Source organism: Strigops habroptila, chromosome 2, assembly GCF_004027225.2.
Source record: "Strigops habroptila isolate Jane chromosome 2, bStrHab1.2.pri, whole genome shotgun sequence".
In the NCBI taxonomy this organism is placed as follows: Eukaryota; Metazoa; Chordata; class Aves; order Psittaciformes; family Psittacidae; genus Strigops; species Strigops habroptila.
The window spans coordinates 92,703,377-92,731,134 of NC_044278.2; the positions used below are offsets into that span (position 1 = coordinate 92,703,377).

At 39.7% G+C, this 27,758-nt stretch overlaps 1 protein-coding gene across 9 annotated transcripts in view; it reads left to right on the forward strand.

Annotated features, from left to right (window-relative positions):
- Positions 1-27,758, forward strand: part of DNAJC15 (DnaJ heat shock protein family (Hsp40) member C15) — an 81,825-nt gene that overhangs the window by 17,562 nt on the left and 36,505 nt on the right. For 3 of the 9 annotated variants that reach the window (XM_030473013.1, XM_030473077.1, XM_030473068.1), the window contains 3 exons: positions 687-773; positions 2,679-2,749; positions 5,847-6,233. In XM_030473013.1, coding sequence (XP_030328873.1) covers positions 687-773; positions 2,679-2,749; positions 5,847-5,917 — 229 coding nt within the window. In that variant the 3' untranslated portion in view covers positions 5,918-6,233. Of the gene's footprint in view, positions 1-686; positions 774-2,678; positions 2,750-5,846; positions 6,234-16,438; positions 17,909-27,758 lie in introns of those variants that run through there. The other 6 variants (XM_030473039.1, XM_030473087.1, XM_030473030.1 and 3 more) reach the window with 5 other exon arrangements.

The following is a 27,758-nucleotide window of genomic DNA, read 5'->3' on the forward strand; positions in this document are numbered from 1 at the left end:
TGTATTAACACTTCCACTTTGTAAGGGCACATTCAATGACACTCCAGAGTAGCACATGACAGCTTATTAAAGTGTGTTTACAATGGCAATGCATAGCCTGAACACTGCTCGTGGATATGCCTGAAGTTTCGTCACAACTGAAATCAGTCCCCTTTTAATTTTTAATTTTAATAGCTTGTGTCTTCACCAGGAGCACTGACACTGCTTGTTGTGTTTAGACTCAGTCTTGCATGTATCAAGACTTCATCAGATTTGAGGAAATTTCTTCTTAATATTTAAAGGTTTGAGCCTTGAAGTGTGTAGAAGCACAGTTAACAACTTTGTAGGAAATTTTGACATTATTTAAACACAGTTTTCTAGACCAGATTTAACTCACTGCTTAGTATAAAATATATATATAAATACCCCCCCCAAAAAAGGGCAAGCGAGTTTTACAAGTGTTATGGAAAATGCCAGGGTATTTTCCTGGATCTGTTCAGGCCCTGTTGTTGTTATTGTAACACTTATCCCCTGTGTCACCACTTCCAAGTCATATTAAATTCTGAGGTAAAGACTTTCTTCAGTATTTCAAGTGCTAAGTATGCACAGGCAGTATAAATGCTAAATACAAGCCATGATAAAGGTGAGCATTTAATAGCAGCTTTTAGATTTCCAATATACTGGCCCATTACACATCCTTCTTGTAGATGCTCAGGAGGCTGTTGTGAGGTCACCCGCAGTCCTCTCTTCTCCAGGCTGAACAAGCCCTGTTTCCCTCAGCCTCTCCTCAAAGGGTAAGTGCTCCAGCTGCCAACCATTGTGGCGGCCTTTGCTTGGACCTGCTGTGGTTGGTCTTTCCTGTAGAGAGGCCCCAAACCTGGAGGTGCCAGCTAGATGTGGTTGGCTGAGTAGAGAAGAACAGCTTCTGCTGTTGACCTAGCGACCATGTCCCTGTTCACACAGCTCAGGAGGCCGTTGTCCTTCTCTGCTGCCAGGGCAAGCTTCTGGCTTTTCGTTTTGCTGTGTCGCGGGTCCCTTCCAGCAGAGCCACTCCCCAGCCCAGCTTTCCCCAGTCTGTAGCACTGCAAGGGGCTCTTCCTTCCCAGACAGTGGGCTCTGCATCTGTCCTTGTTGAAGGGTTCTTGTCACCCCATTCCAGCAGCCTGTCCAGGCCCCCCTGAATGTCAGCCATACTCTCTAGTGTATTCATTATTCCCACCAAGGTGATGGACTTCTCAGCCAGTTAGTGATGTTAGAAGGCAGCATGAGATGGTGTGGCTCAGGTTGTCTGACTGTACCAGTTCGACGGAAATGTGATTTTCACATTAAAGGGGTTTTTGGTAGTGATTAAGAATCTTTAGAGACCAGTCTGACTGTGAGATAAGCAATATCTCATAAACTAAGAAAATTTGGTGTAAACTACCTAATTTTGTTCTTGAAGCAGAACTGCATGATTTTCCATAATACACAACTGCCACATTTCCACAGTTACTCTTTGGCCATCTGAGTTTCTAAATGTGGTATATTGACTTTCCTTTTTATTACTAAATAACAGCTTTACAAATCAAAATATAGATTGTTATTTTTAGCTGTCCAATAACAAATTGTTTGATTTTTGTATTTATATAATTCAAGGCCTTCCACCCTCTGTTTAATTCTTACTTTCTGAGTTACTTTCTGTTCCATTGAAGTACTCTTCTCTTACGCAGTCCTGTGAACTATTTTTGCAACATACCCTAATTTCCCTGTGATGGAATAATAATTAAAGGTTGTTTACTTCTGGAATTTAGTTAGACTGGTACTGTGCATTCAAACTGTACCTACAAAAAGATTAATTAATGGAATCATCATTGATTAAGAAGTCACCTGAAGTGGAAAACATGGTTTCATTTCTGCATGCTAACAAATTATGAAAAACTAAACCATTCAAACTGTCTTTTTGCATACGATAGCCATACTGTGTTGGTCTACTGCATCCTCAAGTGATTATTTGTCTGGTAAGGTACATATTTAATTTAGGCCAAGTACATATTTTATGTATCTGGCACTGAAGGAAACAACATCTTGTAGCACTTGTAAATCAACATGTCCCTGAACATAACACACTGAACAGCTTTGCAAAAATAACAAATACCTGAACAGCTTTGAAAAAATAACAAATACAGCTTTGGTTTTGGTTTGGGTTTTGGTTTTTTTTGTTTTGTGTTGTTTTTTTTTTTTTTTTTCCCTCCAGGCTCCTGCAGAAAGAAGAATTATTTATAGCAGCTATAAAAATATTTACAGTAGAACAAAATGTGCTAATATTAAATATTTGTTGTTTTGTCTCTTGTCATAAAAATACTTATTTTCTACAAGCAAAAAAAAGTATTTTCTGCATTTAATGATCAGAATAACTAGCTGGATACACCCTAGAGCTGTTGGGTTTTCCCTTTTTTTTAATCACTTATTTTAAATGAGTGGATGTGTTTTCTTAAAAAAACTGAAAGATATTTGTGTGTCAAGTACACAGGCTTTTAAAAAATGTCCTCAGTGTGTCTTACATGTCTTTCTTATTTACTTCTTCAGAGGTGCAGTTTTATGTTTTGTCCACAAGATGGTGAAAATCTCAAGTTTTAATTATTTTTAAGCCAGTATAAACTGTTAATTTATAGCCTGAGCTCAGTGACATTTATGGTAAGCACTTCAATTTATTTTTGCAGTCCATCTGCTGACAAGGCCAAAATCAGAACAGCCCATAGAAGAATCATGATTTTGAATCATCCTGATAAAGGTAAATAATGATTACTTTTCTTAACCAGAGTTGGAAAGGAAGAAGCTTAGAGATCCTTTAAGTTTACTGAGTGTGTAAATAACCACTGAGTGCAAATGTATGTTGTTTATTTATAGACTTGAGCTTCTGTGTGTCTACTTTCAGATAAACTAGGCTTTATGAACCACAGTTTTACCCATCTTTCTTAAATGTTGTTTTCTATACTTCAGTTAAAACTATAAGCTCAGGGACCAGTCTTCCATGCTTTAAAAAAACTTACTCAAAGATAAGACAAAATTAGCTACAACATTTTTATATTAAAATGGCATTCCTGGTTTGAACTGAGAGGGATCAGTCACATGTAAGAAAGTAACTTTCTGGGCAAATGTTCTGCAGTCACTAGGTACATCATTGATGAATTTCAGACTTCCTGGAATTCACTTGGAAGAAATGTAAAGCTGGGCAATGTTGCCTTAATGGCCAGTTTTTTTAATGTAAATTTATCTTACAGAAAGGCTATTATTATAACTTTAACTACACTACAGCTGGTTGAGAAAGAAAGCCCATATGTTCATTGCTGTTTCTACTTTAAAATAACAGATGGTGAAGAATTGCACTGTATTTCAGAAGTCAAAAGGGGAAATCAGAGGGTTTTTATATCTTCTTGACAGAATTACAGGGCTCCTTGCCAGCACCCCCTTTTAAGAAATTGAAAAAATTACGGTTATCACTGGCCATGGGAAGTTTTTAGGCATTGCTTTTCTTTGCTGTCTTCACCCCTCACTTTAATTCTAAAGTTGTCCTGCTTATTCAATTCCATGCTTTCATTTTTTACACTTTTTATAATACATAAACTGCATAGACATAGAAAAGAAATATTCTGCTGCATTTTTAATGTATTATGATGGTCAAAGGCCTCTTAACCACTAGGGTACCAATTAGGTCAAAATTTTTTGATAACGAACTTCTAAGCTTATTGTAGCAGTACTTAGAGATGTGAGCCAGAACTCTGAATCTCTGGATGTTGAGTAGACCTAAAGAGGCAGTTCCCATTACAAAGATCATACATTTTAATGACCTGCTCTTACAGCTGTAATGCACCTGCAGTTGGGCACAGTGTAGGTTTGGATGGATGTAGTGAGCCCTCCTGTGTGCTATTAAGGTGGAGCATTTTCTCAGTAGGAGCACCAGTTGGAGGGATTTGTGCCTCTGTGCTGGCCCTGCAGCTCTTCTGGCATGGCCATAGAAAAAAGCTTGTGTAATGTCTTCAGCTGCAGAGAGAGGGCCTGGAGTCATCTTGAACATGTGGCATCACAGAGAGACTTCTTTGCTCATGTATATATCTTGATTCCTTCTGGCTGTGGGTAGCACAGATGTGCTTTTAAAAATAATATTCAACATCAGAATGTTATTTTAAATTACTATTTTACCAGCTGGAGTTGACAGAAGAAAGAGCAATAATTACAGATTTTAAAAGTTACATATGTTATGAGATCCAAAATGTTGGAGAGAATTATTAGAAATAAATAAGAAATATATAGAAGTTTGCATTAAAACATCCCCCAGTGAGTACTACTAAAATGGTTGCTTATTAACCTTTACAGTTCAGTATTAAAGAGTTTTAATCGATGAATTATATGTTAATTTGTCAGTAATTTTATGAAAGAATATTTGCTCACAGAAAAAAAGGGAGAGAGAAGCCCTTTGGACTTGCCCTAATTATAAACAAACACTTAGGCAATCATGAGATTGAATTTTCTCTCATTGGAGGGCTACAAAATTAATATGGCACTTAAGGATGTAAATGTAGTGAAAACACTTCCAGCAGATTTGAATTTACTTTAAGATCCTGCACTCTAGACATGTAGAAAATCAACACACATTTAAAAATTACTTGAGATGCATTGTTTATTGCAGTTTTTAGTCTTTACTGTTTGATCCTCCTGCCTACTCTTTGAATGAAGCAATACCTGATGTAGTAAATCCTATTCCTGGATAAAAATCCAGTTGTTTTAAAATAAATAAATAAATTCATTTTCCAATAGCTAGTTTTCTACTGTTCCCCTGCCCTGCCTCACTTTCTTCCGGTGTGTCTTACATTCAGACAAAACCAAAACATGAACAAGAGAACTCCATTACCTTTTCTAGTTGTTTTATTACACCATGAAATGACTTTATAATGATTTGGATTTCTGCAGGAATGTCCTGAAGAAGTTTTTAAGCCAGCCTTACTTTTTGGTTTGGGTTTTTTTACGTGTGTCTACAACTAGTTTGTGTGTTTCTTCTGTCATTATCTTTTCTGATGAATAAAATGAATGAAAAAATATGATTGAATAGATGCCTTGGAAAGCGCTATTCAGTGCACAGTTCTGTTAGAATCACATTTTCATGTAAAATATACAGGTGTCTTATAGTAAATGGTAAGATACTGAGACAGACCGTGTCAGGTTGGCTTTGGTGACTGTAGGCAGATGGTTGACACTCAAGGGGAGAGTGGGAAAAAAAAAAAACCCAAACACAAAAAGACCACTGAACTGTAATCAGATTGTTAGGTGGAGCATAAAGCAATGACAGTGTTCAGGACTAGAAGTTAGAAGGCGTACCGTGTTTAAATAGCTTTAATGTGATGGTTTCTGGCTGGTAATTTTGGGCATCTAGCACACAAGAGGCTTGGGGAGGGGTGCACATGTACACAAATGTAATGATTTTTTGTCAAAATTACTTATAAAATATTACCTCTTAGTTTTTTGGGGTGAGTGGAAATAATAGCTGTTAGCTCTAGCTAAATATTCAAGACAGCTGACCGTGCATACATTTGTAGCAGCATTGCACTACAAGTCTAAATCACAGTGATGTAAAGTGATTTCAGATTTCAGTCTTCTCTCTGAGATAAATTGTTCAGTGTTACTCTTCGGTGACTTCAGTTTCGGTTACATTTCTCATATTTATCAATTAGTTTGCTTCATATCAATGTCCTTTTTTAAGGAGTTGTATGGAAAGGATCAATTTGGGAAGGAAGAGCTAGTAAAAGTGATTAATAAGGAGATGTTGCAAGTGAAGTAGTTTGGTACTTAATACTGATGTGTAAATGGTATTCCTTTCCCCTTTTTCTTCTCAGGTGGATCACCTTACTTAGCAACAAAAATAAATGAAGCGAAAGACTTGTTGGAATCCAGTGCTAAAAACTGAAATCCAGAGCCTTGGGTCGTAGGAGATTCAGCAAATACATTGTGCAACAGCTTCATTTCTGCTTGCTCGGCACAGTTTCCTAATGCTGCATTGATTGTTCCTATTTATTTTCATAATTAAAATTTAAGATTATTTAAAACAAAACTGAAATATTTTACAGTTATGTAAAGTTATATACAGTTATGCTCCTGCGAGGAGCAGGCAGTTGGATTTGATGATCCTTATGAGTCCCTTCCAACCCAAGATATTCTGTGATTCTGTGTCTCAATTTTAGTGTTTTTACTGAATAATGATCCATTACAAGCTCTGAAAATATTCTCTTACTGTCAGTGTTTTTCTTCAGAAGTAGTAGCTTCTTTCATTAAACTTTTGGAGTTCTTTAAAATCTAAAAAATAGTCTTAAATACAAGGATTTTTCTTCATTGATGAAGACTTGACTATTGCCAGAAATTTTGTGACAATGTTTTGAGTCACAATAAGTATGGCAGACTTGATGGCAAGTTTTCAGTGTCACCTTACACTTGAATCTTATTCATTGGTCAAATAGCAGGGTTTATTCATGAGTGCAGTTTGAGAGGTGCAACTTAGAAATACTACAGATGGCATTTTCCAGTAGCTGTATTTATGGGGCTTGAAGATATGAAGGAAGTGTCTTGGTTTTGGTTAGTGTTCTGCACACTAAAAGTGAAGTAGTATTTTGCACAGTAAAAGATCTCTGAAATTGTCAAAGAATTATTTGGACATGCTTTTACTTTGAGTCACAGAACACATTTACTCTGTAGCAACTGGCGTGGTGCACGAGTTTTCGTGACAGTGGAGCTGAAGAAGGTAGGTCTATGTGGCATGGAGTTCAGATGGAGCCAACCGTATCCTGGGCTTGCAGGTGATTCTCCCCCTCTGCTCTTCTCTTGTGAGGCCCCATCTGCAGTACTGTGTTCAGTGCTGGACGACCCAGCACAAGAGGGAGGTGGACCCGCTCAAGCGAATCCAGAGGCGGCCACGAAGGTGATCGGAGGGCTGGAGCACCTCTCCTATGGAGACAGTCTGAGAGAGTTGGGCTTGTTCAGCCTGGAGAAGAGAAGGCTCCAGGAAGACTTTATGACAATCATCCAATACATAAAGGGAGGCCTGCAAGAAATCGGGAGAGAGACTTTTTACAAGATCATGTAGTGACAGGATAAGGGGGAAAGGCTTTAAACTGATAGACGGTAGAGTTAGATTGGACATTAGGAAGAAATTCTTCCCTGTGAGGGTGGCGAGACGCTGGAACAGGTTGCCCAGAGGAGCTGTGGCTGCCGCATCCTGGGCAGTGTTCAAGGCCAGGTTGGACAGGCCTTTGAGCAACTTAGTCTAGTGGAAGGTGTCCCCACCTGCGGCAGGGGGGTTGGAAGTAGGTGGTCTTTAAAGTCCCTTCCAACCCAAAACATTCTATGGTTGTATGATTTTATAGGCTGTGGTTGTCTCAGTCAGTCCAGTCATGTCAGCCTGGTGTAGGACTGGTATAGCAGGGAACAAGCAGGACTGTACTGATGACAGTTGCTTTGCTTATGGTTCTAACTGGGTTAGTTCTCCATTAATTCTTACATCTCTGCATTATACTTCATTACGTGAAGTATCATACATATCTCCTTACGTAGCACCCTAGCAACCTAGGGCAGGCTTCAGGGAATACTGCAGTGATGGGTCTCTGCCTTTAAAGAGGCTAAGGTTTAATTGACAGCTGAGGCTAGGTGCTGTTTGGGGCACTTGGCTGCTGCAAATTCCTACCAGTAAGTTGGCTGCAGAGCAGTTAACTCTCTTAAGAGTATGATGATAAGTTGAGACAGTCTAGTGAGTTCAGTGCAAGAAAAACTTGCTAGTATCCATTCGAACTGGTATCATTTGAGGTACAACAAACTGGCTAAGTGCTACAAATACAAAATTTAAATATCCCTAAGTTATTTACCCAGAGGAAAGTGGCTAAGAGCAGTTAAATAATTCAAGCATCCAACTTCATATTACCCACCAGAACATGCATTTATCTGTTCATCCATGGTGGGTGTCCACATCATATGGATTTTTCCTTGAAGAAAAAATAGGGTTGTGTGTTTTTTTTTTTTTTTTTTTTAACCAGGTTCCTCCCATGTTGTCAACAACTTTCTTATTTTCATTAAAGAGAAATGAAAACAGCGCAAGTTGACCCTGGAAGAAAATACTAACTTTAGGTAATTTATAGAGTTCTTCACAACTAGAGTGGCAAAACATATGACACAATTTGACTGGATAAAGCAAAAAAGGCTACAAGCAAAAACCTGCCTGGGAATAGGCATACGCTATATGAGTATTACACTTGCGTCATTTAACTAATGCTCTAATAGAAAAAGCTTTCATTTAAAGATAGTGAGCTTTATTCCTATGCAGTAGCCTTAGTTGGATTTTGTTAAAGGAGAAGCCACCAATTAATGCACATTCAAAATTAGTTATTCCTTTCACTGGTGTATCAGTAAGTATTAGCAAGAAAAAAATCATGAAGTTTTTTATTTTGGAAGGAGAGAAATGAAATGGTGGGATTGTTCTTAATTTTAAGTGGAGTCTGTAAGTGATCAGAGTCATTGTTCAAAAGCAAAATTGATGTGTATGGTAGGTAGCAAACCCATTCTCTAATGATTTTTGAAGTGACTAATTGTTGTTTGCATATGGTTGCCTTTTATTTTTTTCCTGAGTAAAATCAGGTGTAAAGAGCTATTCTAAATTACCAACTAAAACAAATGCATTAAAGATAGCTACTTGTTCTGTTCTTGAAACTTAACTTCCCATGTCTTTGTTTTATCTTTGTGAGATCGTGTTGTTAATTATTTTCTTCCTGATCTAATTTTTATCTGATTCTTTTGGTCAAAACACACATTTTTCCTGGTCTTCAGTTATGAGGAAGCTTGTCCTCAATAAAATGCGCTAAACCCAAGTTCTAGTTCTGCTTTCTCCCTCTTCTCAGTGCAGACAACTGACCAATTAGCAAATTTATCAAATTAGGAAATAACAAAATTCAGCAAATTAACTGGCCAGTTGTATCTCTGGAAAATGCTGTAGAATGAGTGAAGCTAATGAATAGCAGTTGTGAAAGCATCATTATTGTATGTCCAGTGCCACAACATCACACATACAATAGCATAAGTATGTATCTGTGGGAACAACTAATTTTCCCCATTTGTTTACTGGCAAAGCTTACTTTACCTACTAAATGGTGTTTGGAAGGATGAAGATAGGAGAGTGCAAGGAAAAGAGGTATCAAGCAAATCATGTAAATGCTGTTCAATTTGTTGTCACTGATAGTCAACACTGCAGGCTAAGGAACGTCTTAGGAGGCTGCCTGGTAGAACAGCACCTTGTTTGGTTCTCAACTGGACTAGGAAGAATAGGATACTACTTTTTTTTAAATAGGATAGCCTGCTAATTTAACCTTACAAATATTTACCCTCTTGAGACTATTTTCTTTACTTGTCAGAAACAGAAGTTTTTTGTGTAAGAAAACTGCATAGAAGTTGATAGATTCTGGTGTGATTTCTGTCAATCCATAACACCAGCAACAAGCGAACTCACTATTTTGTGTATGCTTTAATGTGCAGAAAGTGTTCATCTGTAACTTCTTAGCTCAGGAATTCCCAGGTAGTTTTCTGCTTGCATGATAGCCATGCCCAGGTGTCATCTGTAACTTCAGAAGCTGGGCAGGCCTGCATGCATTCATTTGGCATTGCTGTGGGCAGTTCCCAATTTGTTTAATGAAGCACAGCTTGCTCATCTGCCTGGTTTTGGCGTTTAGTCTGCGTGAGTTTTCTTTCAAATTTCAGTCTTTACCCTTGCCACGGCAGGCTTAAGCATAGGTCCACAAAGAGACCCAGTGTTAATCTGGTTATCTGTTTGCACAGACAGTGACACAAGCGCCACTTGCAAAACCTTTGCTGGCCTAGAATGAGACTTGGGTAGAATTGAGACATAAATAGAAGGGTACAATTCACTAAACCTTTGTCTGATCTTCTAGGTAATTTTAGAAGTAAAAACTTACTCTTCTATGTGCTTAGATTTCTGCTTCTGAATAGGTGTAAAACTACTTCCTTCTTGCCAGGGCTTTGCTCAGTTTAACACTTTTTTCATCCTTAAATCAGCAGATTAGGTGTCTGGTGTCTTAAGTTCCCTGCAAAGCCAGATCCCGTAGCTGTGATTTGAGGGTGCCTCATCTCACTTGGTGTGAAAATCCCGATACCTGACCTGGTAGTTGGATGAGGCTGGTGGTTAAGCTGGGCTGAGGAGGTGATGGCACTTGTCTACTTCTTGCTGAAGTTGCGTCTCACTGCAGAATGGAAGATTCATAAAGCCTACAAGATCTCAGGACCAGAGTACTAAGCTCCAGTCAGCTTAAAACTTTTGAATGGTGTCAAAACAACGTAGAGAAGTTCACCAGCAGAGTTACTGCTAACTTCCTTAGGAGCCTAACTTTCCACATATCAGGTTTGAGGGTCTTTAATTCACACTTCTCTGAGCTTCTGTCTGTCAGTCTCTGTCCTTGAAAAGCAGTAAAGTAGATGGGGACTAAATTGGCAGCTACAGCTTCCAGAACATTTTAGTGGAATGGTGATAAAGTGAATGTTTTCCTTGGGTCATAAACAGTAGCTTTTGGCATGTAGGTTGCCAAGACATATTTGTGAATTGGCATCATCAGTGATGATGTGCCAATCTTGGGACTTCTGAGCTTTGTTACTTCAGTGATTGCTCTCAAGCAACAGAAGGTGTGTGTATGTACATGTATGTATAAGCACATGTGTGTTCATAAACACACAAATTCTGCTTTCCATGATCCCATGAGGAATTTTGCATCTGTACTGCCCACAGTTAAAATTACATTTTTCTTGATTTTTTTTTTTTTTTTTTTTTACTGAATTTTCCAAATCAGATGATTAAAATTTGAAAGTGAGAAAAACTTCCCTCTTCCTGGGTATATGCTGTTTCTGATGTACTTCTCATTCTTTTAAAGACAGAAAAAATAATTCCAAAGTAAATTATAGGTCTTTAATTATGGTTGCATAAATAGGAAGTCAATAAAAACAAAAACGAACCAAACACACACCACCCAAACATCTCCAATTTATGCTCTTTATCGAGTTTCTTTATATCCATTTTTGCTCTGGAATGGATACATACAACATATTTTTCTGTCTTTTAAAGAAATAGTGGCTCTGTACTTCTACCATCTTCATACTGTATTTGTACAAGCTAATTTTATTTACAGATCAATATTCCCAACTTTTTTTAGATGATAGGATACTATAAAACTTTCTGTGAAACAACAACAAAATGCTAGAACCTTTTGGGATGTTGCCCAAATTTTTCATTTGCAAATGATTAAAATTTCAGCTACATTTAAAATATGCTCTTGTACATTACTTTCTCTCATTTTACAAGTTTATTCAGTTGCTCGGGGCACTGAGTAGGAGGGAGGGAATTCTAGGTCATTATTTGATGCCTGAATGACTGTTGGTGATCCACGAACCATGTGTGAGAAACTCCTCTCATGAATAAGTTGAATTGTCAGCCTAGATAAAAATACGCCTACTTCCTTTAATATTAGGAAATCGCAGAACTATACTTGGAATGAGAAGTATCATTTTGACAATGGTAGCATCATGTGATTAATATTCTGAAGATTTTTCAAGGGTTAGTCATGGTACACAGAATAATTACTGTACAGCTTCATGTGACATTAAAACACCCCTACTGTGCTATTACAGTTTCCTTATTTAAATACTAACTTATACAAGGAGAGGTTAATTAGTTTATGGGGTTTTTTTAATATAGCAGATACTGCATCTAATTAACTAGTTTTGAATAGTGGCAAAGTTCTTCTCCAAAATGTTTCCTTTCTAAAATAGTTGGATGGTATAAATATTGTGTGAGGCCCTGATAAGTGCTACAAGATCCAGTGGGGAAGACAGATGGCAGAGGTATAATAGCAGAATAGTCATATCAGGGAAGTATCCTGTAATTGTTTCTTTAAGTGTTTTTTGTTTGCTTGCCTCTTACAACGTCTAAAGTACAGCTGAATTTAGAAGCGTAGTTAAAATAGTCTTGAACGTTTGCAGAGCTGCACAACATAAAATAGTGGTATTTTAATACTGCTCCATGGTGGTGGTGTCCTGGAGCCAGTGCTCCAAAGGAATCTGAGTTGAGTCCTGGTGACACTGATTAAGTCAGTCCTTTGTTCTTAATACCAGGTGGTGGGAAGCCACCTAGTCTCCACTGGGCGGAGAGCAAGGACATTCTGCCATGTAAAACTGCCAGTGGCGTAAACAGGCAGAAATACCTCCTCAAATCATGAGCACCTAGTTAGCGGGTTCAGCAGCCAGACAGTCTGTAATTGTTTAGTGCTTCCCTCGCTGGCGTCAGTGGGAATTACTGCGGTAGGAACCGCTGTAGGGGACAAATTGATCAGCTGAGAGAGGCTTAAAGATCTGAGTGCTGAGGTTACTGACAGCAATTCAGGTTTCCTGAATTGCGTAGAGGACTACAAGATTCCCAGTTTTATTTTCTTTACTCATAGCTCGGGAAGAAGCAGTGGGATTCCCCTTTGAGAAAAAAGTCCTTATCAAGCTTTTATTTGTTACATTTCTCCTGATATTCCTGACACAATTTCAACAGGGGCCTTAAATATCTGGGAAAGCGAGCTGGAAGTCAGGTTCTGTGCCACATAGCAACATCTGCAGCTTGCTTACGTGCTTGGTTGGCATCTGCATATGCTGATATTACACAATTGAATATTTCAGTATTTGGTGAGTCAGCTTCAGTCTTTTCCACCACCACCTTCATAAAGAATACAATCCTGCAGATGTTTCTGGGGCTCCTGCCTTCCCTTCAAGCTGTCTTCTCCGTAGTGGTGAAAATGCCCTCGCTATCCGCTTTTTTCTGAGGATAGCCACTCTACTTCCAGTCTTCAATAATTCATAAGCTTGCAGGAGGTGCCCCAAAATGATTTTAGCAACCTCCAACTTTTTTGGACAGAAGGATAATAAAAGTGGTTTCACAGTAACTAAAGAAAGTCAGTTCATTGGTGAAAGCACTTAAACGTAACATATTAGCTATTCAGGAAGAAGGTTTCACTAAAGGTACAATGCATTTATGTATTAAAGTGCAGCTCCGCTCCTGCAAAATGACTACATAAATAAGCACTTGTCACATCTTATTTTTGTTGATTTTTTTTTTTTTTCCCTTCTCCCACTAAATCTGGAGGGGTTTTGCTGTTAACTGTATTGCTGTCATGATTTTAACTGTGAAGTAGCCAGATCCTAGTCCTAGTGGAGTTCATTGCCAGTGAATTACACTCACGTCTTGCCACTGATGAGGCAGTGTTACAAGCATTTGTTCAAGACAGACGGCACAAGTCAGTGTCACCCAAGGCACAATCTGACCTCAGAAACTTTTTTGAGTGTGATGTTGAGATGAAAAGATCAGGCTGTTGTCCAGTTTTGTAAGTCTGGGAAAAAACCGTTAACTGAGAATACTGAGATGAATCCACAAAATGTCTTAAACTCTTACAAAATGTCTTAAACTCTTAATTTGACAGCATAAGTGTCAGCTTCTCTAGGGGTGGGTCTAGAATCACTTCAGCTCAAACAGCATCCATAGCTCATCTAATTTCCTAGTTTCTTGATGTCTGTTGGGCATAGGGGCAGTTAGCACTAATAGACTTAATTTTACCAATATGCAGAGGCAAAATATGGATTTGGGGAAACAGAAGTTAAATCAAGCAAAAATACAACTGTAGCACTTTCCAAAATGGAAGTGAAGAAGCAGCTGCGGAGGGGTTTGTAGAGCACAAATCTGACTGCAGACATCAGAATTCAAGTTACTCAAATGTTTGGCTCCTTTTATCTATTTTGGATCTGCTTATTAGCACCTTAGTACTTGTATACAAAGAATACGTGATAGCGCAATCACAAAAGCAATAAACAGCCTTATAAAGGCATAGATCTAAGGTGACTCCTTCAAGTGGAATCTTACTTTAGGCACGCTTTCAATGTCATGTATCATAATTGCATCTAATATTAGAGACCGACTTAATGCAACACAATGTCAATGACAACATAAAGGCAATCATGAACAGAGAAGATAAAAATATTTGGGGGGATGGAAGGAAGGATTACACTATAATGAAGACTTCGGTAGACTTTACAACACTTTTTTTCTCCTAAGCTTCTGGACACTATATCCCTGTTTCCCTTTTGATACTGAAATCTCTAAATGTGATTTATTTTAGGTTGTTGGGGTTTTTTTCGCCCTTCCATGCACTTGTGAATCTATGTACTCTATGTACTGCTAAGCACTGAAGCTGCATATGTAAAGCTGGTTAGAAAATTGATTAGATTACCAGCTGCTGCAAATTAAATAGGAAAGGGTTTTCTTCTTCCCCTCAGCACTCTCCCTTCCCCAAAGAGATACGGCTTAGAAGGTGTGATGCTAGACTCTTTAGGCTCTGCCAGAGTCTAAAGGCAGAATTAAAATGTCAGACCTCTTCCTAAATGACTAGGAGTCTCTGTCAGACTTTCTGTGGGCACTGGTTGCAGCATCATGACCTACTTATACCACCTTAACAGCACGTAGCTACTGAAGGCCCCCTTGGCTTGCACGTGGTTCCCCCTTGCATTAGCACTTGTGGAGGAGCTGTAATTTCAATGAACTATGTAACCACATGGTCTCTGGCTTGCACTGATGTGAATGCATAGGGGCATATATAGGTGCTGGACAGGAGCAGCCTTTGGCAGTGGCACATCTTCGATCTGCTTATGCCAATCACAAACTAACATCTTCCGTATGCTTCAGGTTTGGCTCGTGCATAATCTTTCCCCTGCTTCAAGTCCACCAGAGCAATGGATACTTCCCTATTTATGCTTAGCTGAAATTTTGAAGTGACAAAACTAGAGGTAGCACCCTACAAAAGCCGTATAACCAAAGCAAATGAAGTATCTGCAGAGGTTAATGTGGCAGTAGAAGTGAGAACAGCATGAGGGGTCAGGCTCTGAAACACAGAAGCTTGCCTGGACTTTATATAGTAATTTAAACAGCTTTTCCCAACCCCACAAAAAACCCCTAAACAACCAACCCAGAGGTCCAGACAGCATCAGTTGTACTCTGGTCTCACTGGTTTGTAGTGAAAGCCAGGTTGCTGGAGCTGAATCTGAGGAAAGCTTTAAAGGTGACCCTACTGGAGTCTAACAAAGCCTGAGTTGTCAGGAACTCCAACAATAGATATAAATCCCCTTTTTGTTTCAGTGGGCTGCAATTCTAATAATGGTTTGAATGTCAGCAGTGATAACCATTCCTAATTAGTCCTTCCACTTCTGGGAGGAAGGAAGGAAGGAATCCATAATACGAAACGAATTCTAATGAGGGACAAAACTCTCCTCCTAAGAAAAAGTGTTCCAAGAGCTGCAGCGACTTGCCCCATTGGGACCTGGCTGACACTTTAGCTTAACACTCAAGAGTTTAAGTGACCCTACAGGATATAAATTAGCTTATGCTACTTCAACATTAGCTGCTGAGCAGCCAGTGTTTGGGAAAGGTGACCTGTTTCCTCAGGTCGATGTGAAGCTTAGCTGAAAAACCACCCAGATTTTGTTGGATTGAGAGTGGAGGTGGGGAGGGCACATAATTTCATTCTATATCGTTAAAGTCTCATTTCAAAAGCCTGTCCATGGATGACAAGGAAACAGAAAAAGCAGAGTGCTGAGGTGTCCTTACTGCCTGGTGAGCTCATGGCTTGGGATGTCCCCAGGTGGGGATTCTGAACTCCTAAACAAATGGCTTTACAGCCCTGAAAATGAGTCTACTGATACAAGCTAATGTTACCAATAGCCCTTAATAAATATGCAAGCATAGTCTTTTAAAGCCCAATTTAAAAGTTGAAAACACAACAACCTGAGAACTATTGATGATGCCAATGGCTAGCCAGCGGGATTCTGCACCTAAGAAGAAAGGAGCCTCAGTAAGTGAGCACTTACAAAAGGACAGCAGGGTGGGAAGGCAACACCATTAGTTTGCAATATTTCCCAAAATTCAGCAAAAAGTGTCAACATAAATGCCTTTTTTTTTTTTTTGTTTAATAACTCAGTGTTTCATGGAAGTATAGAGGGGAAAATGATTTCACAGAAGACAAAGGCACCTTTCCAATTAAATAAATCATCCATGCCTGGAAAAGCCACCCTCTGACTCACATTTTCCTCTACTGTATCAAGTCAGCAGAGGCTGGTAATGATTCTGATTGCAAGTATCTAGTTTTAATTTAGTCAGTAAAAGTAAACTGAAGAATGCAGGGGTTTTTTCCACCAACATTTGTGCCTGCTTTTTTACCCCCTGCTTGCACTTGTGAAAAGCACTGCACAGGGCTAGATGCTCTTCATCTTTGATACCTGTTAGGCTACAGCTATAGCGATGCAGCCCAGTAGAAAGAAGGCTGCCTTGCTTTTGTTGCTTTATCAAATACTCTGCTTTTATTTTTAGGTTTTCTGCAACCAGCAAATTGGTAATGATTCTGACCGGCAGGCAGGATTGCCTCGTTGCTGCAGTTCTGCCCAGGGCTGAAAAGAATTTTTAACGGCATGAAAGACAGGCTGAGTATGACTGGGTAGATTTGGGGTTTGATTTTTATTTTTCTTGGATACGTTGTTTGGTTTTCTTTCATGTCGTGTATTATTTCTCGGCCTGCGAGGGAGGCAAAAATAAGTGTTTGTTGTTCTTTTGATTTTTTTTATAAAAAGAGAAATTCTCTTCTCCCTTCAAAATGGATTGACATGGTGGACCGTGCTGCCAAGGGAGATGTCTCTTCAGTTTTCTTTTCTTTGTCAGCCTGCTGGGCACTTCTGTGGAGGTTCAGAAAACTTGTTTCCAGCTAAGCAGTGTGGCAGCAGCTGCATATATCTGGCAATTCTAATAACCCACTCCAAGTTATAAAAGGTGGAACCCACAAAAATTAAAGCCGTGGTGTCTCCCATATTTCACATCATTTGAACATGAATAATGAAATCCAGCAACCATCACTCTTGGCTCTATAAAAAGTGTGTGTGAGCAGGTAAGCACTTTAAACAAGAAATACAGTGCCAAAGTAATCACTTCTATAATGTCCTCAAATTAACTGGAGTTATAGTAGGGATTAATTTGCTTCATAATGTTTGAAGATTGGAGGGAAAAATGAGTTAAAGCTTTCTGCCAGAAATTCCAATCAGCATTGAAGAGGTGAATGAATACTACTAAACGTAAATTTAAAAAGAAAAACTCCTCTTGCCTGCTCAGAGGTTTAAATGGATGTTTTTAATCCATTTTTCCTCTGTGTGCAGTGGCTTTACTTTGTGAAAATTTTACTAGCACAGTTTAGAAAAATGAACTTTACAGCCAGGCACAAGTGTTAAGAGGAAACAATTTTTTTATTCATAAATGAACATTTGCATGAACTGTGCAAATGTATATATCCACTGAGACAGTGGCAATAGAAGAGCTATTGTGATTAAACTCAGCTCACATATTCCGCAGTAACCACTTGTGCAACTATGGAGTAAAAAGAGATATTAGTGAAATAAGTAGAAAAAAGGAAATAGAAGCCTGTCTGCAAATATATTTTTGACAGCAAAAATAGAAACTAATTTGTACATTTGAATTATTCACTGTGAATTACTCACTTAGATTTGGCCCACTGTAATGGATAAAGAGAAACTGATATTCTATTATAAAATGTGTGCTCTCGTTTGAAAACTATTCCAATCAAAATGGAAGTATTTTGAATTTTTCTAAACATGTCAATTATGAAATCTGTGGCCTGTTGCCTGATGCTAAGGAAGAAAAGGGAAACCTTGATGATTAAGCTATTTGTGTGTACAGTACAATAGATTATTCAGCAAAACAGTTGCAACATCTGTAAGAGCAGCAAGCCTTAGTGTCTGGCCTGATGCTATGATAAAGAAAATGCAATCTTCTGTATTGTCTGTCTCTTGCAGATTCCTTTTTCATGACCATAATTGAAAAAATGGCTGGGAATTGCTTCCAGATTGTCTTTTCAGGATTGGGTTTTACCAATCTGCTGAATAATTTACACTGAAGTGAGTGGTTTCTCTAAATACTTTCGACCTTTAAGGTGAAATAACCCCATACATAATCTTGAATGCAAATTTTTATAGCTGCTAAACAATTTTCCAATGCAGCTGGCCATTTTTGTATCTTGAAAAACTAGTAATGATACAAACGGTTGATTATGGTTTACAATGGCAATAAACCTCTCAGTATTGGTTGTTACCAAAATAAACTGCCATTCTGTTGAATGTTAAATAACAAGTCATAAACTGCTGAAAACAACCAATTTCTTGTGGATTATTGCCTGAATAATTTTTAGCAGGAGGTGCAGATCATGAAGTTGTGAGCAGCAGATCAGGTCGAATGAAATTTTATGTATTTTAAAAACCTGAAGGATCTCCAGAATATGATGCAGATGACAACATACATTAAACAACAAAAAAATTAAATTGGCCGATATTTTATTTGTTTTGCAAGACCACTGCTGTCTTCAAACACAAGCTCTTGCTGTTTTCCATTGTTTCTTCAGGCGTTGAAAAACCCTATTGATACCAGTAGGTAGAGCCCAAGAAGGCAGAGGGGAGCTTGTTTAACTACAAAGCATCTATCTATCTGAGAATCTGCACAGAAACAGATGGACTGGTATCTGCATTGGGATAATTACTATTGCTAATCTCAAAAGCAAAACTACCATCAAGCATTCATAGCACAGGCGCCATCTTCCCAACAGTGAGTGACAGAAGACGTCTTCACCATAGCAACGAGTGTTATCTCCTAAGAATAACATTAACCTCCCTTGTTACTAGTTTTAAATCCTTGAGTATAAACAGCAGTTGCAAGGCATGTGTGCCTTGTTTGTGCATTTTCATTACTGAGTATGTACCAAGCATGTATTAGCTATAGTAAGACTGAAAAAGACATCACCAGAAAAGGAAGCAATTAAAGAGTTGCAAATTCAGCCATTAATAATCCAGGCCTGGAAACATGATCAGGGAGAGGTCTCCTGTTCATGCTCATGAAAATCAGACTTTTCCACAGAGAAGCCTGGTGGAGAGTGCTCTTCAACAGCAGCGTCCTCCCCCTCAAGCCTTGGGTTGATTTTGAATGTTGAAAAGTGGTGGGAAAAGAGAGCAAAAGGAGAAAGGCAGAGGGGGTTATTTCTAGTTCTCTCCTTTTCCTTCTGCACCTCCCTCCCCACACACTCTTACCTCAGGCAAGGAAACTCGAACCAAATATTTTAGCTATTTTAAATTGCTGCATTATGCATTTTTTCAGAATGTCACCAAAGCTTTTTCGAGTAAAGCAGATGAAATTCCCTTCATAATAGCCCTGTAGGATATGGTGATATCCTGGGAGTGCCATAAAAAGGCCATTAAGAGACATTTCATTTTGGCTTCCGGAGGCTCTTCACTTATCTAGTTTGACTTAAACTCTTTCTTCCATCTCTGCAAGAGATGAACATGACACAGGAGTTGCACAAAATGAACTCAGATCAGGGAAGACAGATTGTAAATCGAGACTTGCTAGAGCTAAATCATGTTCGCTCTCTTGATCTCTTATCTGATAACTTGTATCCAAAGGGGTGTTGAGGAAGTTAATTGCAACTGCTAAGATGAATCTTTAGGAAGTACCATTCTCCAGAGACTTCTCTCCCCTCCTCCCCAAACCCTATGCTGCAGTTTTTTCAAGGCTTCAGGTATAAAATGGTTATCTTGTGAATTTTAACCTTCTTATCCTTTCCTACAGAACTGTTCAGACAAAGAAGAAAACTGTAGCTTTTCATTTGTGAGATTTAGGAATCCAGAGAAGCAGAGCATGAGAAGGAAGGGAAGTGGCTTTCTGAATTCACTCACTGTACTTGGCAAGCTAAAGACAAAGGTGAAAAAGGATGTTTTATGTTCAGAGGCTGAAGTGCTATAGACAGTCTCTGATTAGAAACAAGCTGAAAATCCGGTTGTAAACTTCTAATTACCTCGTGTGGCTTCTAGATACACTATCTTGCAAAGATAGTGGAGTTGTGCGTTCGTGTTAAGACAGCCTTAAGCACATAAAGAACAGATATTGATAGAGCCTGTGGGAGACCTAGTTACTCTCTGGAGATAGATATCACAAAACTCTCGGTTGGAAAATATTGCAATTTACCTTTTGCCAGTAAGTTTTTTAACGTTCTCAGGTCAACGAACTAGCCACAAAGCCTGTCATTACTTAATCGAAAGAACACACACATCAGTTGACATGTGAACGTTTGAAGGAAGACAGAAATGTAATCAATGTTGGGAAAGATCAGGTTATATCACACTTAAAAGGAGAGCTCTTCCCTAGCAGATAAGACAAATGAGTAGGAAGGACATTATAGTCCATGTAATGCATTGAAAATCCAATGAGGCTACTACTGGTTTAAATGTGAGCAATGACTGTACCTGCAATATAGACACATTGAACAACATTAAGACAATCCAAGCTTGGATCCTAGAATCCTCCACTACTGCTCTGCTCTGCAACAGGCAGAAGGAAGCCTGCATGTAGTGAGTTTCTAGCACTGAAGGTCTCCAGTGCTGGGGACATTGTGTTGAGGCACAACCAGAATCACCTACACCCTGGCAGAGTTTCACAGGCCAGCAGCAGCTGGTCAGTGGAAAGAGCAGTAGGTAGCTTCTAATCTTTCCCTCTTGAATGACTTTGCATCTGCTGTCATGCTGCCCCTTTTGCAAGTGATTTGAGCCTCCTCTCTGCTCTGTCCCCTGTGAGAGAAAGGAAAATCTGCACAACACACCACTGGCATCTCTCTGTTTGCATGGACGTATTGGGAAGTCCTGTTTGACCCACCATATGTGATGGAGGTTCTTCATGTAGGTTGCAGTTCTGCTACACATAGCGTATATCTGTAAAGTCCTTGACTGTAGCATTGCACAAAGAGCTTTGTGAAATGAGTTTTGGTTAACCAGCAATAGCAAACCCTAACAATATGCGTTGGAGTGGTTGGTGTGCATGCAGTGAGGCGAGCTAAATACAGTTCATAGGAAGCAAGAGGTTCTGTCTGCTTTGACACTAATGCAAGCACAAACAGCTTCTAACATTTTGCACACTTAAAAAGCAAACAAATTACCATCTTGCTGACAGCTTCAGCAGCAGCATCAAAGCTTGCGTTATCTGCTTCAAGATCCAAGTGATTTTACATTTTAATGCATCAGAGGAATGGGTAAGAGTCTGGCTACTGAGCCAGCAGGAGCATAATGATCTTGATTGCTCTGGAATATCTTACAGTTATGGACATATGGGGAGGGAAAGACATTCCCAAAACATTTCTCTTATGTGGCACAGTGAGGGGTAGAAAAAGTATTCAAAACACATCACATCCATGGAAAGACATGTAAATTGTCTACATAGGGAAGCACACCCATTGCATCCACTCTGTAAAAGTCACTATTTTTTTTCTAGGTGCCGCTGTAGTTTGTATATTCGCCTCCAGAATCCATTTAATTTTTGAACTCTATTTTTACGTGGCGCAGCTACTGGTGGGGCATTAAACAGTGTCTTTTACTGGTGAGCCATTAAACAGCGTAATTTATTCACAGCATTGCTGGTATCCACAGTATTTTTGGGCAAGAGCATGTAACTTTTTATAAGACAAGCTGGCTAGTCCACAAAGCCAGCAACAGGTAGAAAGGGTGTGTGGGAAACAGAGGAGGGGGTGTAAAAAGTAACCAGTGTGAAACAAGAGAGAGAAAAGCCCTTTTCTGAAGACACTTTTTCTAAAGGTGGAAGAAGATTGTCTAACCTTTGTTACAAAGAGTTTTCCTTTTGGTGTTTTTATATATGCTGAGCATGGCACGGTGAAGATTCATCATGAAATCTGACAGAAGCAGCAAGCTTTGATGAGAGATACACATAATATTTTGTTTGCTTAGTGTCTCGAGAGCTGTTCTAAGACTCAAGTTAGATGTCATTAAACAAATGCAGGCTCCTTTTGTTTTGAAAACTCTCAACAGCACGTATATATTTTGTATTTTGCACTGACAGTTTCTTCTATTCTGTATTTTGCACTGACACTTTCTTCATACAAAGTAATCAGTACTTTGTGTGTGTGTTTCTTTATGTGCAAGTGCAATAAAGACAAAAAACCAGAATCACAACAAATGTTTTTACAGAGTTATATTGTGCTACAGTGCTGGCAGTAGCAAATGGGAGCTGTTTGGGAGGAAAGCACCGGTTGGTATTAAAATGATTCCATTTTCTGACCACTATTTTCTTCATGCACTTTGAAGCAGATAGAAGTTGTTAAAAGGTGGGGTCGCTGAGCCAGCTGTTTTCCTCTATATCTGCAAGTTGACAATAAACAGCATAGGCTGCATTATATTTGTCTCCCACCACGTTAGCATTTTTACTGTGCAATCTGTGTTCCTTCTCTAGGGCTCACCACCCTATATTGATATGCGAGGGTGCTCCATGCTCTTGTAGTGCCAGCTGTAACTTTATTTTTTATGCCCTGTCTGGGGTAAGTGGGACCCCCTGGAAAATTGCACATCCACTTAGTGACTCCTGAATGCATAAACACAGAAAGCTGAGAGGGCAGGTGTTCCACCAAACTGAGCCAGGAGTCCTGCCTACCCTGTCTCCACTAATGGTACATATGCATCCCATGACTACACGCCAGGCAAGGAGGCATCAGGCAGTGGGGCTTTCAGTGGCACCCCAGTAAGCAAAGGGCTTTGCTTTGGAAGCCAAACTATATTCCTTTCCTTTTTTTATCCATTTGCTCTGTCTACAGCTGCTCTCATTATCTTTATGAATTCTCTATTCCAGTGCTCTGCTGGATTTCAGAGCATGGCTATGGGAGAGGTCTGACATGTCCTGTGACTCACAGGACAGGATCAGAAATGTATCCTCAGGACCATTCCCAAATTATTCTCATTTTATGAAGCTGTCAGAAACTGCACTAATGGCCTTGCTGTGGAAAGGGAGTTTTGAATGGCAGTTTGTTTTATGACTCTTAATTTATTTCTCCTTCAGTTGTTGGTCTCATGACTGACTCCTCCTTCCCTCTCCCACTCACGCTGTGCAGTGTTGTTCTGCAACAGCTTTCCCTGCATTTCAGTGTATGCAGCCTCATAATTTTTATCACTGTGAAATGCTTTGGCATATAGGCAGTGACGAAAAATCTGTGTAACAAACCTGATACCTTATAAATATTTTGTATGTTCCTCTGCAGAGCATAGAAAGTGTAAAAGCACAGGGGGAAGTATTCAGCAGATGTATTGCTGTATGTCACATGAACGCTGTTTGAGAGTTACAGATTCCTGCACAAAGCATAATAAAACATAATAAACAACTCTCCTGCTAGCAACCTACATGTAAAGCCACAGCCCAGCTGCTGTGAGGGTTAAGACTTGGCAGGTAAGGAACAGGGAGGAGAGGGGGTTAGAGAGAGGAGCCCTCAGACCTTTCCAAGCAGATGGCATCCTGCCTTTCTCATTCCCATGCTCAGACAGTGTGTGACACAGGTGTCCCTGCAAACCCTGGAACCCACACTTGAATGAAGCCACAAGCTGTGACGGAAATGCTCCTGCCTGGCCTTTTCCGAGGCTTTGCCTGGAAAAAGCAGACACAGCTAATGCTGAGCCAAAGTGGGGTGATACTTCTCGTGCGTTCCCTCGACTCACTGCATGGCCTCCCCGATGGAGGTGCCACTGTTGCCACCCTGGGGTGGGGAAGGAGGCCCATCTCCTACCTCCCCTCCTGCTGTGACAAGGTGTCCACCTTTCTCTGTGCCATACCTACCCAAATAGCAATTTCCTCAGGAAAAAAACATGGTGTGGGCAATGGCAGTAGCCATGGGCTGCCTTTGAAGTGCCCGGAAGCTCTTAGCTGGTGTGCACACGTCTTGCTCTCCCATCAAATGATAGAAAGGGAGGTCAAAAGAGCTCAGTTGGAAACAACTGCCGAGGATAGCAAATTCTTAACAAATTAACTTGCCTTTTGGGAAGCAGGAAGGTGGTGCAATTTTGATGAGAGAGGCTGCTTTCATTTTGGCCTTAATCATGGAAGGTGCTGAGTGCCTTCAGTCCTCATTCATGTTGATGGGAACTGACTGTCCTCAGGCTAACTGGCAGACATGGTTGCTAGGCCATTTCTCATTCCCTCCTCCCCTGCAGTCTGTCACTTCATGTCCTAAAGAATGTCTTACTTGATGTCTTCTGTAGCACAGGGAATTAATGAGGTTTTCCTTCAGAGTCTTCCTATTTATCCCCAGAAAATCAGAGGTATTGATATTTCCCTCTGCTAGAAAATAAACCTATAGAAAGATGAAGGAAAAGAACTGGTTGGATGCTTGTACCATCCCTTTCCCAGAGTGAAGAGGGGTTTGGACCTGCTTTGTGTCTCTGCAAGCTATGCTGAAAAAAAGGGGCAGCTGTTTGGTGTCTGGCTGTCCTGATGGGCTGCAGTTCTTCTTCCCTGTTTCAAAGCATTGCTAACCCTCAGAGAGCACCTCTGAGCATCAACGATGCCTGTTCCTCAAGAAATGGATGCAAGGCATGCTTAGTGTAAACAACATCTTAATCACATGGTCTTTGAAAAGCAAAAAGGCCAAGACAAGTACTTCTGTTAGCATGAGAATAATAGTATTTGATAAACAGGGACTGTATGCATCTAGTTAAGATGCTCATATGCTGAGCTGTGCAATTCATAAAATGTAAATGGGGTGCTTATCAGATGGATTATTTTCCAAAAGCACAGGCAAAATTACAGTAATTACTTTGCCTCCTGCTACATTATCTGTATTCCCAAGAAACTTTATAACTTCATACAGAAAATAAATAAATATTTACTTGAAAGATCAGAACAGCTGAGTAAAGGTTCCCTTCACTTCCCACAAAATCAGCATTTCTCAAGAACAAAAAGCTGTTTCTGGCAGCACAAGATTTTCATGGGGGGGTGGGGATGAACAGGTAATGTCAGTGGAAACTTATTTGAAAGAAATCACTAGATATTAATCTACACTTCCAAGAAGCTATAGTTTCCCTAAATTCCTACTGCCTTGACATGCCCTTGGGTGAGAAATTTTTTTTCCCAACTATTCTTCCTTCAGCAACTGAGTGCTGAGGCTCAGCTACTTAGATATAACCACCAAGGTTATTGCCTGGGAATAATCAATATGAAGGACTCACCATTTTAATGTGAAATAAAGATTCATGTACTTTGTCAAACCACAGCACTTTTTCTCCATTAAGCCTGCTCATATACATGCATTTGTTTATATTTTGTGATTCACAAAGAATAAATCTAACGGACTGGCTTTAAAGTAAAAAAAAAAAAAAAAAAAACCAAGGAAAGAACTGTCTCCTAGGGCTTGTTCAGCTCATCAAACTGTGTAGATGATGGTGTGATTCTATCACCAACTGGTTCTACAGCATCTCAGAGCTCTGCAGACACCGTATTCTTTGTTACTGTAGCATGATAGTGCCCACAGTCTTTTATGTGTTTATCCTCAAAATTTCTCCATGTGTTAGAAAGTGCTATATCTGAGAAACTTAAGTGCAGAAGAGTTAGAAGACTTTTCTCATGGCCACCTCATGGCGAAAGTCATAAGGGGTCAAGAGCTCAAGCCATTAATTCAGCCGGCACCTTCTCACTTCCTTTCAAGCTTGTATGTAGGGAAAATGGATCACAGCCACTCTCACATCTCTGACCAGGGAATCATGCAGTGTCCTCATGGGGCGTGTCTGGATCTGACTGTACCCTGAAACAGCCTCACAGTGTTCACCCCATTCATCACACTGTTTACCATGAGCTGTGAGGATGGGAGCAAGCAGCTGGGTGGTGCTACATGCTTTAGCAAAAAGCCCAGAAGGACATCTATTCCCTCAGTAATAGCATCAAGATCTGAGTGTACTTCAGATTCCTAGGACACCGCTTCAGCCTCTGAACTAACCTTCTTCCCACAAAATGCAAGCGTGCACCACACATGAGTTTACAGAGACCTTATAATGGGAGCTATGTCATTCCCAAAACATCCATTTGAGCCTGAGTAAGTAATCAACATGAAAGTTCAACCTCATCCAGTTCAGTCCATGCCCTAGGTCCATGGAGGTGGCATGAGAAACACAGCTGCCCTGTAACATATGGGTGCAAATAATTGGAAAAAAGCTCAAAAAATATCAAGCAGCTAATTGAACATCATGACTGCACCACTGCATAAACTCCTTGAAAGAGCAGCAAAGGGTGAAAATTGCTGATGGCAATTTCCACAGTAGAGTAATTTAGCTCAGAGGCAAACAGAGTGGTGAAGGAGAGAGAAAATATATATGTCAGTGTGGGAGGGGGTGAATTTGTACAAGAGGGAGTGCATTAGAATATGTGTGAATGTGGAGGAGGATTAGAAGTTAGTTTCTCAGAATTAGGGCAGATTAGATTGCAGAGAAGTTGCGTGTGTGCCTGTGTGTACACAGGCACATATCTGGGCTTATCATCTCAGGGTCTTTGGTGGTTTTTAAGACACTTCTCTGGAATATATTTACAGTTCTTGTAAATGTAAGGAAAAAAACCCTTGAAGGTGTGATTGAAGGCCAGCTGAAGATGCAAAACCCAGAAGCTGTGGCAGGGATTTAGAAAATACAGATATATAAAAGTAGCAGGATTCTTTTTTCGGCAAGTGGAAAGATGGAGAGGGGGAGATGGCAAGGGGGTGCTGTTGCTATAATTGTCTGCTGGAAAGAGGCTGATTCACAGGCAATATTTTTCAAACGAGGAAATATAGGGCAGTTGAGCATTCTACCTCCATCACTGGCCAGAGGAAGACATGTATTGCGGCCTGTGTCACTGTAAATAAGGAATAGGAGTTAAACTGGCACAGATTCCTCCTTCTTCCCTCTTTCACCACACCAGTGTGTTCAGATAGGCAAAAAGATGCTGTTTGCTGTAACTCAGGGTCATTGGATGTACAGAGGAGCACACTACTCCTAAGAAATCAAAGGTTGAACCACTGAGAAATTATGTTCTACAGCAATTTAGTAGAAAATATCTCTTTATTGAGATGTGTGGTAAAGTAAATCTGAGGTCTTTATGCACAGTGCATCTCTCCAAAATATATGCCAGGCAAACAGAGTCAGATGTTTAGGCTCTGGTTCCTACTCATTGCTGGTTTCCCTGGTAATCCACTCTAGCAGTATTCCAGCTTTGAGACTCCTAAACACAAATTTTTGGGCTCATTTCCAGTCACTTATCTTTCCAGTGGGATCAGTCTATTTCTTGCTTCTCCCACTTAGGCACAGCAATTTATACTTCTGATTCATGCTGTAGAGAACTGAAGGGAAGATTTTATAGTGGTAATACCAATTGTCCCCTATCCCACAATAACTTTAAAGTGCTTAGCAAAGCCTCAGAAGATGTTGGAATGTATGACAGGAAAATAACATGTTCATGTAAGTATCAGAATTGCCCTTTACATTTCCCTTAACCCCCAAAAATCAGGTTTAGAAAGCCAAGGTTTCTTCTAATTAAGAAAACACCACAGAAAGCAAGGATCTTACCTTTAAAGATGTTTCCTTTACCCCCTATTTCTGAAAACATCGAAGATTCTCAGTGGTTATTGATCAGAATAAGTCATTGATCTCCTGGTCAGTAGCTAAAAGACTACTCTGACTGCATTAACCTATGGGTGAATCTACCTGTACATTAAGTTGTCTGTATTTCCTTTTCCCTTGCAGTGGTTCAGTGCAGCACTGGATAAGGATAACATTTATTAGGACAGTGTGTGTGGAAT